General features: G+C 48.2%; 1 protein-coding gene across 1 annotated transcript in view; it reads right to left on the bottom strand.

Annotated features, from left to right (window-relative positions):
* LOC126214930 (homeotic protein proboscipedia-like) overlaps positions 1 to 20,982 on the bottom strand; it is a 59,890-nt gene that overhangs the window by 37,604 nt on the left and 1,304 nt on the right. The window contains exon 2 of the mRNA XM_049941569.1: positions 5,653 to 5,726. Coding sequence (XP_049797526.1) covers positions 5,653 to 5,726 — 74 coding nt within the window. The remainder of the gene's footprint in view (positions 1 to 5,652; positions 5,727 to 20,982) is intronic.

Below are 20,982 nucleotides of genomic sequence, written 5' to 3'. Positions count from 1 at the left end.
GGTATAGCACTTAGCAGCCACATCAGTCAAACAAATCAGTAACAGCTTGCACTGTACGTGCTTGAGCATTGTGGTGCAAAATGATGGTCAGGTCCTGCAGAAAGTGTCATCACTTCTGTCTCTATGCTGTTCATTTTTGGAACACAACCTACGACTAGCTTAAAGACAGAAGTGATGACACTTCCTGCAGTACCTGACCATCATTTTTCAGGACAATGCTCAAGCAGTTACTTAATTGTTTGACTGATGGGGCTGCTAAGTGCTGTACCACCTACTGCACTCCCCTGACCCTCAACTCGGTTTCTAAACTGAAGGATACACTTCACGGCATTCGCTTCAGAACTGCTACAGATTCGTCGGGCAATAGACCGCGCCGCTCGAACTGTGAACACAACTGGCACTGCTAAGAGTATCCTACGACTTCCACATCGCTAGCAACGGGTTATACACAATGCTGGTGACTACTTTGAAGGTCAGTAAAACTTTGAAACACGTGTCTATTTTGTACGAGCTGTAAATAAATAGTTGCCACTATTAAAGTTTCAACCCTCGTAATACGTAATGCACGCAGCGTTACTCGAGTACACAGCTCGTCCGGCACAGTAGGCAGCGTCATCTGTGAGAGCGTGAGAACCTAAAATCTGCTCACCTCCGGGCTCCGCTTTCAGTGCAAGATGACAACTCGTAATAATTTGCTACGACGCACAGTGGAAGGTAAGCGTGGGGAATGTGGTCACCGCCCCCGCCGCCCCGCAGCCCCTGCGAGGAGACGTGAGGTCAGCGGCTGACCTGTTGAGCTGCGGTCCGCTGACTGGCTGACCCCGGGGTCAGGCGCTCCATCACTCCGACGTGGGACCGGGCGCCGCATCCACTCTTCCGGTTCCGCGAACAGCGGCGTGAGAATCAACCTCCCGCCATCGTGCAGCTACGTAAATACTCGGCCAGCCATTGCACAGTCTTAGCAACACGCTGCCTGTAACCGCAGATGGCTGCACCCGTTCATATTCCACTAGCGTACGAAAAGCAGTTCTCTACGTAAATCACCGCAATAAAATTTAAGCAAATCGGTAGGCATGCCACACCATGCGTACCTACAATGAAGAGCCAAAGAAAGTGGTACACCTGTCTAATATCGTGTAGGGCCTCGCGAGCACGCAGAAGTGCCGCAACACGACGTGGCGTGGACTAGACTACTGTCTGAAGTAGTGTCCATTAATCCGCAAGAGTACGAGGGGACGGAGACCTCTTCGGATCAGCACATGAAAAGGTATCCCAGATATTGAGAGGTAAAAATAGAAAATTGTACTGAAATGCAGGAGGATCTGCAATGAATTGACGCATGTTGCAGGGAGTGGCAACTGAATCTCAGTGTAGACAAGTGTAATGTGCTGCGAATACATAGAAAGAAAGACCCTTTATCATTTAGCTACAATATAGCAGGTCAGCAACTGGAAGCAGTTAATTCCATAAATTATCTGGGAGTAGACATTAGGAGTGGTTTAAAATGGAATGACCAAATAAAACTAATCGTCGGTAAAGCAGATGCCAGACTGAGATTCATTGGAATAATCCTAAGGAAATGCAGTCCGAAAACAAAGGAAGTAGGTTACAGCACACTTGTTCGCCCACTGCTTGAATACTGCTCACCGGTGTGGTATCCGTACCAGATGGGGTTGATAGAAGAGATAGAGAAGATCCAACGGAGAGCAGCGCGCTTCTTTACAGGATCATTTACTAATCGCAAAAGCGTTACGGAGATGATAGATAAACTCCAGTGGAAGACTCTGCAATAGAGACGCTCAGTAGCTCGGTACGGGCTTTTGTTGAAGTTTCGAGAACATACCTTCACCGAGGAGTCAAGCAGTATATTGCTCCCTCCTACGTATATCTCACGAACAAACCGTCAGCATAAAATCAGAGAGGCCACACAAAGGTATACCGACAAACTTTCTTTCCACGAACTATACGAGACTGCAATAGAAGGGAGAAAATATATACTCAAGGTACCCTCCGCCACACACCGTCAGGTGCCTTGCGGAGTATGGATGTGGATGTAGATGTAGATATGCTCAATAATCTTCATGTCTGGGGAGCTTGGTGGCCAGCGGATGTGTTTAAACTCAGAAAAGTATTCCGGGAGCGACTCTGTAGCAATTCTGGTCGTGTCGGGTGTCGCATTGTCCTGCTGGAACTGCCTGAGTCCCTCGGAATGCACAATGGACAGGAATGGATGGAGGTGATCAAACAGGATGCTTACGTACGTGTCACCTGTCAGAGTGGTATCTAGACCTATCAGGTGTCCTACATCACTCCAAATGTACACGCCGCATACCATTACAGAGCCTCCACGAGCTTGAACAATCCCCTGCTGACATGTAGGGTCTATGGATTCATGAGCTTCCCTCCATACCCGTCCACGTGCATCCGCTCGATACAATTTCAAACGAGTCTTGTCCAACCAGTCAAAATGTTTCCAGTCATCAACAGCCTGATGTCGAGGTTGAAGGGCCCAGGCGAGGCGTAAAGTTTTATCTCGTGCAGCAACAGATCTAACAACTACCTACGGATTATGGCTCGGAGGAACTTGACAGCAATGCCACCATGTTGAATAATGATTTTCGTGCAGCCTCAAGACGTCGTGTTTCGACTCAAACTGTGTGCAGTACGCTGCATGATGCGGAACTTCACTCCCGATATCCATGGCGAGGTCCATCTTCGCAACCACGACACCATGCAGCGTGATACACAAAGGCCCAACAACATGCCGAATGGACCGCTCAGCATTGGCATCATGTTCTCTTCACCGATGAGTGTCGCATATGCCTTCAAGCAGACAATCGTCGATAATGGCTCAAATGGCTCTGAGCACTATGGGACATAACATCCATGGTCATCAGTCCCCTAGAACTTAGAACTACTTAAACCTAACTAACCTAAGGACATCACACAACACCCAGTCATCACGAGGCAGAGAAAATTCCTGACCCCGCCGGGAATCGAACCCGGGAACCCGCGCGTGGGAAGCGAGAACGCTACCGCACGACCACGAGCTGCGGACAATCGTCGATAATGTTTCGACGCAACCCGGTCAGGCTGAACGTCTAAGACACACTTTCCGCTGAGTGGAGCAAAGTGGAGGTTCCCTGCTGTTTTGAGGTGGCATTATGTGAGGCCGACGTACGCTGATGGTGGTCATGGAAGGCGCCGTAACGGCTGTACGATACGTGAATGCCATCATCCGACCGATAGTGCAACCATATCGGCAGCATACTGGCGAGGAATTCGTCTCCATGGATGACAATTCGCGCCCCCATCGTGCACAACTTGTGAACGTCTTCCTACAGGATAACGACATCGCTCGACTAGAGTTGCCAGCATGTTCTCCAGCATGTTCTCCAGACGTGAGCCCTATCGAGCATGCCTGGGATATATTGAAAAGGGCTGTTGATGGACGACGTGACCCACCAACCACTCTGAGGGATCTACTCCGATTCGCCGTTGAGGAGTGGAACAATCTGGACTAACAGTGCCTTGATGAACTTATGGGTAGTACGAGGTGCGGCTAGAAAAAAAACGGACTGATGCTGGAAAAAACATTTATTTACAATTATTTACAATTTCATGTTATCTCCTTCAGTGTACTCTCCTCCTCGGTCTCTACACCGCTCCATACGAATTTTCCACTGTTCAGAGCAATGCTGCAGATCATTTTCGGTAAGTCCATACATTACTTCCGTCGCTTTTTCTTTTACTGCTTCAACAGTCTCAAATCTAGTTCCTTTCAAAGCTGACTTGACTTTAGGGAAAAGAAAAAAGTCACAGGGGGACAAATCAGGTGAGTAGGGTGGATGATCTAAGATGTTGTGTTTTGCCAAAAACGTCTTCACTGACAACGCACTGTGAGCTGGGGCATTGTCTTGGTGAAGGATCCATGACTTTTTTCTCCACAAATCCTTCCGTTTTCTCCGTACTCGCTCACGTAGGGTAGCCAGGACGCTAATGTAGTAATGCTGATTCACTGTTTGTCCCTCTGGTACCCAATCAATGTGCACAATCCCTTTGATGTCAGTTTTTGCTGACAATGGTCTGCCAGTGCGAGTGTCATCACTGGTGTCTTCGCGGCCATCTTTAAATCGTTTAAACCACTCAAACACTTGTGTTCGCGATAAACAATCATCGCCGTACACTCGTTGTAACATTACAAATGTTTCACTTGCAGATTTTCCTAGTTTGAAACAAAATTTGATGTTAACACGCTGTTCTTTCTGTACACTCAACATTTTCCGACGCACAGACAAAACGTCAACTACTTAAAACAGACGCCACGGGCAGACTGAGTGCAGGAGGCAGATGAAACTCGAGCAGTAGGCGGAGCGAGAGTCACGTGACAGGCCACGCGACTTTCAGCCTTATTGCATTCGTTTTATTGTTTCACCAGTACTAGTCCGGTTTTTTTCTAGCCACACCTCGTATGCCACGATGAATACACGCATGCATCAATGCAAGAGGACTTACTAATGGTTATTAGAAGTACCGGTGGGCACAGCAACCTGGAGCAGGACCTTTGAAGGTCTCGCTGTATGGTGGTACAACATGCAATGTGTGGTTGTCATGAGCAATAAAAAGGGCGGAAATGATATTTATTCTCTATTTCAATTTTATGTACAGGTTCTGGAACTCTCGGAACCGAGGTGATGCAAAACTTTTTTTGATATATATTCTTCCCAGTGTTTCTGTGGTACCTAAGACGACTGCCTCTGGAGTGTTTCGCCTGTGCGTTGCCCCATGACACGTATATCCACTCAACGCACCGAGCGACTAGTTGTTCTTCGACAGCCAACGTCGTCAGATCGGAAGCTTTCGGCAGGTGCGCAGCTCTCCGTGGGCTAACGTCACGCGTTGTTTACAAGACCTCCTTCCCTCCCCCCCCCCCCACTCTCTCTCTCTCTCTCTCTCTCTCTTGCTCTCTCTTTCTCCCAACTCCGCCGCCGTCTCCGCACAAGAACTTTTCAATTAAGTCCGCTCGCCGGAGCACGGTGCGTTCTTGCTTCCCTCGGACGGGGAGGGGCAGCCTAAGCGTGGAGCTGCGGAACACAGCGCAGCATCAGAGGCCAGCCGCGTATAACTGGCGACTGGCTAAAAAAAAAATAACATAAAAGTGGAAGAGAGAGAGAGAGAGAGGCGGAGAGCAGCCAGGCATGGAAACGAGGAGGGTGGGAGAGGGGAGAGGGGGAGGAAAAAATAAGAGCGAGAGCAGAGAGAGGCAGCAACTTGGCGTAAACAGCTGCTCCGGACCGCCTCAGCCCGGAGCGAACACGGAGCGGTAAACACTGCTTATCTGCTGGCGGGCGATATTGCGCCCTTCTTAAATTCCGCCGCTCTGCTAACGGAGTTAAGCGCAGGCTAACAGCTCTGCGTCCCCACTCTGCAGCGCAGCTGGATCTTGTGAAACCTGGTATTCATCCGCCGGCAAGGTTACAAACAGCTGTTTTCAGCGACATATACGGAATTCTTCTGAATAAGCGCCATGTGCAACGTTTCTTAAGGTGCAGGAGGTCGTTTCATCGAGTATCAGTCCCTTCATTTTGTGTCAGGGTGCGGTATCGATTAGTCCAATTTATCATTTTCGGGCGTGAAATTCCAGTAAATTACTTAGATTTACTTTCACAGTAATATTTGTGTAAACAGGTTTTACAGCCCAGATGCCGATGATATAGCAGTCCTGGCTGAAAGTGAAGAAGATCTTGTAGTCCTACTGAATAGAATGGATAAAGTTATAGAGGAAGAATATAATATGAAAATAAATAAAGTAAAAACAAAAGTAATGGCATGCGACAAAAAAGATCAAGTGAAAGTCCAAGTTCATGTAGGCAATGAACTGCTTGAACAAGTTGATAAATTTACTTATCTGGGCAGTAATATTACCAGGGATGGAAGGAGCAAGGCAGAAGTGAGAAGTAGAATAGCTCAAGCAAAGGCTGCTTTTAACAAGCAGAAAAACATATTAACATCTAAGAGCATCAGCCTTGAAATCAGGAAAAGATTTTTGAAAATAGTTCAAATGGCTCTGAGCACTATGGGACTTAACAGCTATGGTCATCAGTCCCCTAGAACTCAGAACTACTTAAACCTAACTAACCTAAGGACATCACACAACACCCAGCCATCACGAGGCAGAGAAATCCCTGACCCCGCCGGGAATCGAACCCGGGAACCCGGGCGAAAGATTTTTGAAATCATACACTCCTGGAAATTGAAATAAGAACACCGTGAATTCATTGTCCCAGGAAGTGGAAACTTTATTGACACATTCCTGGGGTCAGATACATCACATGATCACACTGACAGAACCACAGGCACATAGACACAGGCAACAGAGCATGCACAATGTCGGCACTAGTACAGTGTATATCCACCTTTCGCAGCAATGCAGGCTGCTATTCTCCCATGGAGACGATCGTAGAGATGCTGGATGTACTTCTGTGGAACGGCTTGCCATGCCATTTCCACCTGGCGCCTCAGTTGGACCAGCGGTCGTGCTGGACGTGCAGACCGCGTGAGACGACGCTTCATCCAGTCCCAAACATGCTCAATGGGGGAATGTTCCGGAGATCTTGCTGGCCAGGGTAGTTGACTTACACCTTCTAGAGCACGTTGGGTGGCACGGGATACATGCGGACGTGCATTGTCCTGTTGGAACAGCAAGTTCCCTTGCCGGTCTAGGAATGGTAGAACGATGGGTTCGATGACGGTTTGGATGTACCGTGCACTATTCAGTGTCCCCTCGACGACACCAGTGGTGTACGGCCAGTGTAGGAGATCGCTCCCCACACCATGATGCCGGGTGTTGGCCCTGTGTGCCTCGGTCGTATGCAGTCCTGATTGTGGCGCTCACCTGCACGGCGCCAAACACGCATACGACCATCATTGGCACCGAGGCAGAAGCGACTCTCATCGCTGAAGACGACACGTCTCCATTCGTCCCTCCATTCACGCCTGTCGCGACACCACTGGAGGCGGGCTGCACGATGTTGGGGCGTGAGCGGAAGACGGCCTAACGGTGTGCGGGACCGTAGCCCAGCTTCATGGAGACGGTTGCGAATGGTCCTCGCCGATACCCCAGGAGCAACAGTGTCCCTAATTTGCTGGGAAGTGGCGGTGCGGTCCCCTACGGCACTGCGTAGGATCCTACGGTCTTGGCGTGCATCCGTGCGTCGCTGCGGTCCGATCCCAGGTCGACGGGCACGTGCACCTTCCGCCGACCACTGGCGACAACATCGATGTACTGTGGAGACCTCACGCCCCACGTGTTGAGCAATTCGGCGGTACGTCCACCAGGCCTCCCGCATGCCCACTATACGCCCTCGCTCGAAGTCCGTCAACTGCACATACTGTTCACGTCCACGCTGTCGCGGCATGCTACCAGTGTTAAAGACTGCGATGGAGCTCCGTATGCCACGGCAAACTGGCTGACACTGACGGCGGCGGTGCACAAACGCTGCGCAGCTAGCGCCATTCGACGGCCAACACCGCGGTTCCTGGTGTGTCCGCTGTGCCGTGCGTGTGATCATTGCTTGTACAGCCCTCTCGCAGTGTCCGGAGCAAGTATGGTGGGTCTGACACACCGGTGTCAATGTGTTCTTTTTTCCATTTCCAGGAGTGTATTTAGAATGTGCTGTAATATACTGATTTACCCAGCACTATGTTTCTGTCATTGTCTGTTTTCCTATATGTTTAAATTGGACGGTGTCGACGGTTTTCGCGGAAGTGCTATCACGGCAAAAAGCACGAGGAGATGTGTGATATTTGTGTTCGATGTTCTGTGCTGGAAAGTAAGAAATTGAAACTGAACTAACACATCGATCAAAAATAGAACTTCAAATTACTTCATAAAATCACCAGTTGCACATGCGGCATACAAAAGGAAAGAAATGTCCGGGCCTCTAACGGAGTGATTACTATCAACTTTCATCGAGAGCTATGATCCCAAGAAGGTAAGGAAAAATTTTGTTTCGATTCCTGGTCTTGCATGATTTTTTGAAACATTGCAATAAACTCGTTACTTTGAAGTAAATTCTGGTTATTGTCGAGGATGAAATAAACTTCGTCGTCGAGAACAATGATGTGTTACGTCCTGTAACGGGACATACTTCTCTAGTATTACTTTTCCTCAACACTAGTTGTCGAAATCGGTATTATTTTTCGAATTTTGGACAGGTCAATATTATCTCAGTTCCTTCTCTGAAAGCCTTAATGTAATTTTATACACAGTATGTTATATTTGAAGCTTCTGCTACACTATAGTACAGAAGATAACTCAAAGAAACATGCAATGCTATGAAAATAAATTACGCTTATATTCAAAGACAATAATTATTATGAAGTCCCATGGAGCCGACCGCTGTGGCCGAGCGGTTCTAGGCTCCTCAGTCCGGACCCGAGCTGCTGCTACGGTCGCAGGTTCGAATCCTGCCTCGGGCATGGATGTGTGTGATGTCCTTAAGTTAGTTAGGTCTAAGTAGTTCCAAGTCTAGGGGACTGATGACGTCAGATGTTAAGTCCCATACTGCTTAGAGCCATTTGAACCATTTTAACATACTGCAGCACGTCCGCACACCCAATGTCCATCCTCCCTACGACGAGGACTCCTTACCAACCTCGTACCCAGCCTGGGAGCACGTTGCAGAATATGCACGGCAATCCATGTGACCACTCAGACTGTTAAGATCCATGTTCCGAACATTTTATAATGTTCAGGGGACCATCATATATCGCGGCGACGTCAGTATAATTATTGCCTTTACAAATATACTGTAGCGCCAAAGAAACTGGTATAGGCATGCGTATTCAAGTACGGAGATATGTAGACAGACAGAATACGTCGCCTGTATAACACAACTGTCTTACGCAGTTGTTAGATCGGTTACTGCCGCTACAACGGCAGGTTATCAACATTTAAGCGAGTTTGAACGTGGAGCTATAGTCGGCGCACGAGCTAAGGGACACAGCATCTCCGAGGTAGTGATAAAGTGGGGATTTTCCCGTAAGAATATTTCCCGAGTGTACTGTGGATATCAGGAATCCGGTAAAACGTCGAATCTCAGACATCGCTGCGCCCAGAAAAAGATCTGCAAGAACGAGACCAACGACGACTGAAGAGAATCGTTCAACGTAACAGCAGTGCAACACTTCCGCAAATTGCTCCAGATTTCGATGACCGAGCGAGGTGGCGCAGTGGTTAGACACTGGACTCTCATTCGGGAGGACGACGGTTCAATCCCGCGTCCGGCCATCCTGATTTGGGTTTTCCGTGAATTCCCTAAATCACTCCAGGCAAATGCCGGGATGGTTCCTCTGAAAGGGCACGGCCGACTTCCTTCCCCGTCCTTCCCTAATCCGATGAGACCGATGACCACGCTGTTTGGTCTCCTTCCCCAAACAACCAACCAACCAACCATTTCGATGCTGGGCTATCGACAAGTGTCAGCCTACGAATCATTCAAAGAAACATAATCGATATGCGCTTTCGGAGCCGAAGGCCCACTAGTATACCACTGATGACAGCACGACACAAAGTTTTACGCCTCGCCTGGGCCCGTCAACACCGACGTTGGACTGTTGATGACTGGAAACATGTCACTTGGGCGGACGGGTCTCGTTTCAAATTGTATCGAGCGGGTGGGCGTGTAAGGGTATGGAGACAACCTCATGAGTCCATGGACCCTGCGTGTCGACTGGGGACTGTTGAAACTAGTGGAGGCGCTGCATTGTGTGCGGCGTGTCCAGTTGGAGCGATATGGGACCCCTGATAAGTCCAGATACGACTGAGACAGGTGCGTAAGCATCCTGTCTGATCACCTGCATCCATTCGTGCCCATTGTGCGTTCCGACGGGCAACTCCAGCAGGACAATGCGACACCCTACAAGCCCAGAATCGCTAGAGAGAGCCTCCAGGAACACTCTTCTGAGTATAAACACTTCCGCTTGCGACCAGACTCCCCAGACACGAACATTGTTGAGCAGAAGTAAAGCTGTGATTACGGGGCGAGAGTCGTGCTTGGGTGGCTCAGATGGTAGAGCACTTGCCCGCGAAAGGCAAAGGTCCCGAGTTCGAGTCTCAGTCCGGCACACAGTTTTAATCTGCCAGGAAGTTTCATATCAGCGCACACTCCACTGTGGAGTTAAAATCTTATTCTGGAATTAACGATCAACTTGAATGGATGTCTTGTGACGTCCGACCAGACCAAACGCAACGAACTATATCGAACAAAAAGAAAAAAAAAAAGACAGCTGAGTGGTCAGCGTGACGGATTGCCGTCCCACGGGCGCGGGTTCGATTCCCGTCTGCGTCGGGGATTTTTCTCGTCTCAGGGGCTGGGTGTTGTGTTATCATCATTTCATCCCCATCCGGCGCGCAGGTCGCCCAATGTGGCGTCGAATGTAATGAGAGACCTGCACCAGGGCGGCCGGACCTGCCCCGTAAGGGGCCTCGCGGCCAATGACGCCAAACGCTTATTTCATCTCCCTGAGAAACATCGTCTTTTTGCAGCTCCTAGGTGTGGAATCTAATGCCTTTATCTGACAAAAAAAATGTGGTCTCTTAGCATTTGACGACTACTCTGTGCCTTGAGGACAGTTTGTTTTATGGGTCTGGCCTTCTACAGTGCAAGCCCGTGAAGCTACCGTGAGAACAGCACGAGGCCTGTTCCCAACTAATAGGCAAGCTAGTTAGGGCCGCTATCTGCTGTTTTGACGGGCAGACATCACGCCGTTTTGTGTGATTAACTGTGGCAGTTGCAGCTGAACAACGACCTTATCCGTCACAGAGGTTCTAGGCCAGGGCTTAACAACTGGCCGGTTTTGAGCGCGAGTACTCGCGTCTGCTCAGGCACGTGCTCGCGAGCAGCTGCAAGGTCGCGGAGTACGGAGGGAGGGGAGGGAGGGGAAAGGCGCGCGCACGTTTGAATAGGGCCGCAGCGTGCCTATTGCATTCGCGCCGACTGTGTAACGTTTAAAGTACTACGATCAGCTCTTAACAGTCACTTCGCTGGTTAAGAATCATGTGAAGTCGCCGTTGTGTAACCCCAACCATGCTTTCGCAGTTCAACCCCCATTGGGAGGAATTGTATCTGTTTACTGAAAAAGATGGTGTTGCAAAATGTTTAGTATGTCACGAAACGCTGAATTCTTTTACGAAATTTAATTTGCAGCGACATTATATGTCGTACCACGCGAAAGACTACGGACGTGGAAAATGTGATTGACGAGATCGTGCACAGGAAGTTATTAAACATAAAAGGAAGCTATCCGAAGAAGATCTGGACGACGAAGAGAAAACAACTGAGGCATCTCTCAGAGTGGGTTACAAAATTGCTTTGCTTTTAGCAAAATCCCTGCACCCCTTAACTGATGGCGATTTAATAAAAGAATGTTTGGTAGTTGCAGCGGAACATTTGTGTCCATCTCAAGTTGAACAGTTTCGGATTGTGCCATTATCTAATATGACCATTATGCGTTGCATACAGGACATGGCAGACGACGTCCAGAGCCAGCATGCAAATATCTGTTAAGAATTTATGGCGTATGCTCTAGCTCTGGACGAAAGTGTTGTTATCACTGGAACAGCGCAGCTTGCCATATTTATTGGAGGTGTTAACAGAGATCTTCAGGTGAGGGAGGAGCTCCTCGATGTAGTAGCCATGAAGAACACTACAACCGGAGGTGATATCTTAAGTAGTGTTGTAGAAAGTGTTGAAAATATAGGATTGTCGTGGAATTCTTTAGTTTCAGTGTCTACAGATGGTAGAGGCATACACTAAGCTAATAAAATTATGTGGCACGTGTACATTCTCCTTTATTTGTTTCGTTTGTCGCAGTAATAATTCGTGAGTGATATCCCTGCAGGTGGCCGCGGATTTACATCGACTGGCGGCAGCTGTTGTGTGCCCCACGTGACTCTCCCCACTCTCCGCTCTGGTCCGGTAGTGGGGGTAGCGTGCTCGCGCTGCTCCGTGCTCGCGCCTTGCTGCTCACAGCTTGCTCCGCGAGCACGTATGTTGTGAAGCCCTGTTCTAGGCTCTGTCTGATGGAATCAGTCCCACACATTATCAGTTCCACACAAACACGTCCGCCGTAGCCGAGGTTGCCAATGCACGCCTGTGGCACTCGACTCGGAGGTAAGCCAGTTCGAATCCTGCTGGAGGAAAATTATCACAACCAGTATTTGGGTGCCAAGGGGAGAAGAGATGGTGGTGTAACGTTCCTGATCATCAGTTTTCGCATCAGTTACCTGGATTACATTTTAAACGTGTCCACAGTGTCTTGTGAATAGTTTTAAGCAACACTGTCGAAGATGAAGATCCATCCGTCGAATGTGGGAGGGGGAGAAGAAGGGGTAAGCTGGATGGTCCCTTCGGTGTTACATGAAAGGAGTAAATTATCTGAAGCGCCCTTTCCCTTCCCTTCATCCAAAATGACACAAACCCAACATCACACTGTGCAAGCTCTCATCTCATTCACACGACACTGATGCACACTTGACACTTCACAACACGTTTGAGGAAGGCAACGGCGAAGCACTTCTACAGGGACGTTACCTAGGATGGCGATACAGCATTCTTGCATCTTCTCCCCTATGCCCATTCCCAGAGAGACTGTAACTTCTTTCGGTGTCTTAAAAAAGAGTACACATCAAACGGCAAGCAGCAATACGAAGAATTAAATATGTGTTTTGTACACTACTGGCCATTAAAATTGCTACACCACGAACATGACGTGCTACAGACGCGAAATTTAACCGACAGGAAGAAGATGCTGTGATGTGCAAATCATTAGCTTTCCAGAGCATTCACACAAGGTTGGCGCCGGTGGCGACACCTACAACGTGCTGACACGAGGAAAGTTTCCAACCGATTTCTCATACAGAAACAGCAGTCGACCGGCGTTGCCTGGTGAAACGTTGTTGTGATGCCACGTGTAAGGAGGAAAGGTCGCATTGTAGCCTATTACTATTGCGGTTTATCATATCGCGACACTGCTGCTCGCGTTGGTCGGGATCCAATGACTGTTAGCAGAATATGGAATCGGTGGGTTCAGGAGGGTAATACGGAACGCCGTGCTGGATACCAACGGCCTCGTATCACTAGCAGTCGAGATGACAGGCATCTTATCCGCATGGCTGTAACGGATCGTGCAGCCACGTCACGATCCCTGAGTCAACAGATGGAGACGTTTGCAAAACGACAACCATCTGCACGAACAGTTCGACGACGTTTGCAGCAGCATGGACTATCAGTTCGGAGACCGTGGCTGCGGTTGCCCTTGACGCTGCATCACAGGTAGGAGCGCCTGCTATGGTGTACTCAACGACGAACCTGGGAGCACGAATGGCAAAACGTCATTTTTTCAGATGAATCCAGGTTCTGTTTACAGGATCACGATGGTCGGATCCGCGTTTTGCGCCATCGCGGAGAACGCACATTGGAAGCGTGTATTCGTCATCGCCATATTGGTGTATCATCCGGCGTGATGGTATGGAGTGCCATTGATTACACGTCTCGGTCACCTCTTGTTCGCATTGACGGCACTGAACAGTGGACGTTACATTTCAGATGTGTCACGACCCGTGGCTTTACCCTTCATTCGATCCCTGCGAAACCCTGCATTTCAGCACGATAATGCACGACCGCACGTTGCAGGTCGTGTACGGGACTTTCTGGATGCAGAAAATGTTCGACCGCTGCCCTGGCCACCACATTCTCCAGATCTCTCACCAATTGAAAACGTCTGGTCAATGGTGGCCGAGCAACTGGCTCGTCACAATACGCCAGTCTTTACTCTTGATGAACTGTGGTATCGTGTTGAAGATGCATGGGCAGCTTTACCTGTACACCCCATCTAAGCTCTTTTTGACTCAGTGCCCAGGCGTATCAAAGCCGTTATTACGGCCAGAAGTTGTTGTTCTGGGTACTGAATTCTTAGGATCTATGCACCCAAACTGCGTGAAAATGTAATCACAAGTCAGTTCTAGTATAATATATTTGTCCAATGAGTAGCCGATTATCATCTGCATTTCTTCTTGGGGTAACAATTTTGATGGCCAGTAGTGTAACATGAGGCGCAGTCAAATGAAACCTGAACACCAACCATAACGGAACGATGGAATAGTTCCATTCAAAAGTAATAACAACACGCATTAAGACGTGTATCCCACAGGGAGACGAGAGGGTCAATGCCTCTTTTGTAGAAAGTGGTCAGCCACTGACAGATCCATAACCGCACCCACTCTGGCACTTCCTCCTCCGACTGAAACCGACGTGCACGCATGTATTTCTACCTGTCGCCAAAGATGTGAAAATCACACGGTGAAAAATTCGGGCTGTACGGAGGACGTTGCGGTGTTTACCAACCAAAACGATGAAGCGTAGCCTTCGTCTAATTGGCAGTGTGGTGGCTAGAGTCGCAGTGCAACAGCATGACTTCGACGGAAAGCATTCTTGGGTGCTGTGACTTTACGGCGTGTTGCACTTTCCGTAATGTGTCTTCATAGCACTGGAGATTGATAACACGATGAGCAGAGGGTCACTGTAGTCGAAGGTCATCATGACCTTACGTGGTGCCACCATTTCGAGCCAAAGGACAACGTGAAAGCCAACAGTGGAAACTTTCTACATTTCTCCCACCAGAGAAGTCCAAAGCTGTTCACACGAGCTCACCCCCATATGCGAAGGACGTCTTCATAGGATAGTTTGGAGTAGCAGGTGTTAATTGTATATGAAAGTCCGTTTTTTTAACAAATAGCTCGTTAATTACAGTCCTTCATTTGAAGATGTCCTCTGCTGATAGTGACGTAACGTTGGGTTGCTCAAAAAAAAAAAAAAAAAAAATCTTTCAGCCATGGAATAACCTCCTCAGTCCTTATACGCCGGCCGGTGTGGCCGAAGGTTCTAGGCGCTACAATCTGCAACCGCGCGACCGCTACGGTCGCAGGTTCGAATCGTGCCTCGGGCATGGATGTGTGTGATGTCCTTAGGTTAGTTATGTTTAAGTAGTTCTAAGTTCTAGGGGACTGATGACCTCAGATGTTAAGTCCCATAGTGCTCAGAGCCATTTTTGAACCTTATTACTTCTTCTGAAAGCTGTCAGGCGCTCATAAAGGAGTTCAGTATGCGTCACCAAAAGTTTTGATTATTTGCTCAGAAGAATAGTATTTCTGACAGGCAAGATAGAAAATTTTAAATGTAACATAAATACATTTCTTCTGGGCTATTCCTTTATTATGAGAACGAATTTTCATTTAAAGGCGGCACTGAGGTCTGTTGGCCAGTTTTTGCGCTCTATTTGAGTTTCTATAAAACTCCTGTCATTTCTAGTATGTGTGTCTATCTATATTATTCCTTGAATTAATGCATTTACTATTTTTTTGGGTCACCCTGAACGTCAAAAACAGTTTTAAATCAAGTATTACAATAGTGAAATGTTGAAGAATAGCTCCGTCCTTGCACCAATAACGCAGACGAAGCTTTGGGACGTCGAAACCGTAAGTGTAAAAAATATATATACAGGGTGTTACAAAAAGGTACGGCCAAACTTTTAGGAAACACTCCTCACACACAAATAAAGAAAAGATATTATGTGGACATGTGTCCGGAAACGCTTAATTTCCATGTTAGAGCTCATTTCAGTGTCGTCAGTATGTACTGTACCTCCTCGATTCACCGCCAGTTGGCCCAATTGAAGGACGGTAATGTAGACTTCGGTGCTTGTGTTGTCATGCGACTCATTGCTCTACAGTACTAGGATCAAGCACATCAGTACGTAGCATCAACAGGTTAGTGTTCATCACGAACGTGGTTTTGCAGTCAGTGCAATGTTTACAAATGCGGAGTTGGCAGATGCCCATTGATGTATGGATTAGCACGGGGCAATAGCCGTGGCGCGGTACTTTTGTATCGAGACAGATTTCCAGAACGAAGGTGTCCTGACAGGAAGACGTTCGAAGCAATTGATCGGCGTCATAGGGAGCACGGAAATTCCAGCCTATGACTCGCGACTGGGGAAGACCTAGAACGACGAGGAAACCTGCAATGGACGAGGCAATTCTTCGTGCAGTTGACGATAACCCTAATGTCAGCGTCAGAGAAGTTGCTGCTGTACAAGGTAACGTTGACCACGTCACTGTATGGAGAGTGCTACGGGAGAACCAGTTGTTTCCGTACCATGTACAGCGTGTGCAGGCACTATCAGCAGCTGATTGGCCTCCACGGGTACACTTCTGCGAATGGTTCATCCAAAAAATGTGTCAATCCTCATTTCAGTGCAAATGTTCTCTTTACGGATGAGGCTTCATTCAAACGTGATCAAGTTGTAAATTTTCACAATCAACATGTGTGGGTTGAAGAGAATCCGCACATAGAAAGATAGATCCCTTATCATTTAGCTACAAAATAGCAGGTCAGCAACTGGAAGCAGTTAATTCCATAAATTATCTGGGAGTACGCATTAGGAGTGATTTAAAATGGAATAATCATATGAAGTTGATCGTCGGTAAAGCAGATGCAAGACTGAGATTAATTGGAAGAATCCTAAGCAAATGCAATCCGAAAACAAAGGAAGTAGGTTACAGTACGCTTGTTCGCCCACTGCTTGAATAGTGCTCAGCAGTGTGGGATCCGTACCAGATAGGGTTGATAGAAGAGATAGAGAAGATCCAACGGAGAGCAGCGCGCTTCGTTACAGGATCATTTAGTAATCGCGAAAGCGTTACGGAGATGATAGATAAACTCCAATGGAGAACTCTGCAGGAGAGACGCTCAGTAGCTCGGAACGGGCTTTTGTTAAAGTTTCGAGAACATACCTTCACCGAGGAGTCAAGCAGTATATTGCTCCCTCCTACGTATATCTCGCGAAAAGAGAGGATAAAATCAGAGAGATTAGAGCCCACACAGAGGCTTACCGACAATCCTTCTTTCCACGAACAATACGAGACTGGAATAGAAGGGAGAACCGATAGAGGTACTCAAGGTACCCTCCGCCACACACCGTCAGGTGGCTTGCGGAGTATGGGTGTAGATGTAGATGTAGAATTGTGCAATCACGTCATCAACACTGGGCAGGCATTGTTGGTGATGTCTTGATTGGGCCCCATGTTCTTCCACCTACGCTCAACAGAGTACTTTATCATGATTTCATACGGGATACTCTACCTGTGCTGCTAGAACATGTGCCTTTACAAGTACGACACAACATGAGGTTCATGCACGATGGAGCTCCTGCTCATTTCAGTCGAAGTGTTCGTACGCTTCTCAACAACAGATTCGGTGACCGATGGATTGGTAGAGGCGGACCAATTCCATGGCCTCCACGCTCTCCTGACCTCAACCCTCTTGACTTTCATTTATGGGGGCATTTGAAAGCTCTTGTCTACGCAACCCCGGTACCAAATGTAGAGACTATTCGTGCTCGTATTGTGGACGGCTGTGATACAATACGCCATTCTCCAAGGCTGCATCAGCGCATCAGCGATTCCATGCGACGGAGGGTGGATGCATGTATCCTCGCTAACGGAGGACATTTCATGTAACAAAGTGTTTGAAGTCACGCTGGTACGATCTGCTGCTGTGTGTTTGCATTCCATGATTAATGTGATTTGAAGAGAAGTAACAAAACGAGCTCTAACATAGAAAGTAAGCGTTTCCGGACACATGTCCACATAACATATTTTCTTTCTTTGTGTGTGAGGAATGTTTCCTGAAAATTTGGTCGTACCTTTTTGTAACACCATATACGAGGGTGGTACAGAAAGTAACCTCCGATTGGTCACAGTGCGGGTTGTGGGGGGAGTAGCGACGCCATCTGTGCGTTCACGCACTCAACAGGTCAGTCGGCATCAAGCCGTGGTCGAGTGAACGTCGTACCTGCGCTAGTTTAGTTTTTGTGGCAGTTTGAAATGTGTGCTGCAATAGAAAACCCCGCCAAATGTGAAGTGCGTGCTGTCATAAGGTTTTTTACAGCCAAAGGATATTCTGCAGCAGCTATTCATCGTGAGCTTTGTGCCGTGTACGGACCAAGAGTTATGAGTGAAGGAGTTGTCCGTGAATGGGTACGTTTATTTAAAAGTGGACGAGAAAACGTTCATGATGAAGAGAGGAGTGGTAGACCATCATTGGTGACTGACGAACTCGTTCAGACAGTTGATACAAAAGTTCGTGAAAATCGACGTTTCTCAATGTCGGAGTTGTCTATGGCTCGGGTCACAGCGGTTTGATGACGACGAAGAGCTCAAAGATGCGGTCACAGGCTGGCTCCAGGCACAAGCGGGTGATTTTTATGCAGAAGGAATTTCAAAGCTTGTGAAGAGATACGATAAGTGCCTCAATCGCTATGGAGACTATGTAGAAAAATAGTGCAAAGATGTAGCTGTAAGATGTATATATTAAAATATTTTTATTTAACTTGGTGTATTTTTTTTAAATCAACCGGAGGTTACTTTCTGAACGGCCCTCGTATATATTAGTTAGGGTTAAGTAGTTTTAAGTTCTAGGCGACTGACGACCTCAGATGTTAAGTCTCATAGTGCTCAGAGTCTTTTGAACCAGTTGAATTTGCACTGAATGTTTACTTTCTTATGCCTCACGTGGCTGGTCCCTGCAATGTGAGACTACTCTAGATCGGCAAGTACAGTACAGACAGTTGGTTTCGTCTCGCAGGCCGCTGTCGTTTCAGAGATATCGCTGGATTCCTCCAGCAACCGCGCCGCCGTAAGAAACGAGGGGAGATTTGTTTCCGCGGAGACTGGGCGGGTGGGGGGGGGGGAAGAGGGGGTGGAGTACAGTGTAGGGCAGGGCAGGGTGACGTTAATTGCCTTCCACTCCATCTCTCCCACGCAGCGCTGTGTATCGAGCAGGGGGCGAGCTCGCGACGGCCGAAGGGAAGAAACGGAGGAGTCCAGCTGAGTCCCCCATCCGTTAGACACACGCTGGTCACAGCAGACCGAAAGGCCGCACCTGACCACACAACACACTCTGTCTGCTCCTGACAGCGTCAGCTTATCGAGCGTCGTAGCCCGATACAAAAGTGGAAACTAAGAGTGCGCGATTTATGGACAACACGGTTGTGGAGATGAAGCAGCGATTAGTATGATTAATCAATTATTCAAAAACAGTCTTAATCGCATTTATTATTATTATACCGCCAACCGGATTCAACCCGACGTAGGGGTCATCTTCTGGGCGTTTACACCATTGGTCGACTGCTGGTGGTGTCACTCCTGTCTACATAACGGCCGTTATGTAGACAGGAGTGACACGAACAGCAGTCGACCAATGGAAGATGACCCCTACGTCGGGTTGAAATCGGTTGGCGGTACACTACTGGCCATTAATGTTGCTACACCAAGAAGAAATGCAAATGATAAACAAGTATTCATTGGTTCAAAAATGGTTCAAATGGCTCTGAGCACTATGGGACTCAACTGCTCTGGTCATAAGTCCCCTAGAACTTAGAACTACTTAAACCTAACTAACCTAAGGACAGCACACAACACCCAGCCATCACGAGGCAGAGAAAATCCTTGACCCCGCCGGGAATCGAACCCGGGAACCCGGGCGTGGGAGGCGAGAACGCTACCGCACGACCACGAGATGCGGGCAAGTATTCATTGGACAAATATATTTTACTAGCACTGACATGTGATTACATTTTCACGCAATTTGGGTGCATAGATCCTGAGAAATCAGTACCCAGAACAACAACCTCTGGCCGTAATAACGGCCATGATACGCCTGGGCATTGAGTCAAACAGAGCTTGGATGGCGTGTACAAGTACAGCTGCCCATGCAGCTTCAACAACATACCACACTTCATCAAGGGTAGTGACTTGCGTATTGTGACGAGCCGGTTGCTCGGCCACCATTGACCAGATGTTTTCAGCTGGTGAGAGATCTGGAGAATCTGCTGGCCAGGGCAACAGTCGAACATTTTCTGTATCCGGAAAGGCCCGTACAGGACATGCAGCATGCGGTCGTGCATTGTCCTGCTGAAATGTAGGGTTTCGCAGAGATCGAATGAACGGTAGAGCTACGGGTGGTAACACATCAGAAAGTGTTGCGTCCACTGTTCAAAGTGCCCTCAATGCGAACAAGAGGTGACCGAGACGTGTAACCAATGGCACCCCATACCATCACGGTGGGTGATACGCCAGTATGGCGATGACGAATACACGCTTCCAATGTCCGTTCACCGCGATGTCGCCAAACACGGATGCCACCATCATGATCCTGTAAGCAGATCCTGGATTCATCAGAAAAAAATGGCGTTTTTCTATTCGTGCACCCAGGTTCTTCATTGAGTACACCATCGCAGACGCTCCTGTCTGTGAAGCAGCGTCAAGGGTAACCGCAGTCATGGTCTCCGAGCTGATAGTCCATGCTACTGCAAACGTCGTCGAACTGTCCGTGCAGATGGTTGTTGTCTTGCAAACGTCCCCATCTTTTGACTCAGGGATCGAGACGTGGCTGCACGATCCGTTACAGCCGTGCGGGGTAAGATGCCTGTCATCTCGACTGCTAGTGAAACGAGGCCGTTGGGATGCAGCACGGCGTTCCTCATTACCCTCCTGAACCCACCGATTCCATATTCTGCTAACAGTCATTGGATCTCGACCAACGCGAGCAGCAATGTCGCGATACGATAAACCGCAATCGCGATAGGCTACAATCCGACCTTTATCAAAGTCGGAAACGTGATGGTACGCATTTCTCCTCCTTACACGAGGCATCACAACAACGTTTCACCAGGCAACGCCGGTCGACTGCTGTTTCTGTATGAGAAATATGTTGGAAACTTTCCTGATGTCAGCACGTTGTAGGTGTCACCACCGGCGCCAACCTGTGCGTCGGAAAATGTTGAGTGTACAGAAAGAACAGCGTGTTAACATCAAATTTTGTTTCAAACTAGGAAAATCTGCAAGTGAAACGTTTGTAA

This window comes from Schistocerca nitens, chromosome 12 (genome assembly GCF_023898315.1).
Source record: "Schistocerca nitens isolate TAMUIC-IGC-003100 chromosome 12, iqSchNite1.1, whole genome shotgun sequence".
Classification (NCBI taxonomy): Eukaryota; Metazoa; Arthropoda; class Insecta; order Orthoptera; family Acrididae; genus Schistocerca; species Schistocerca nitens.
This window is presented reverse-complemented; position numbering and strand designations above follow the sequence as displayed.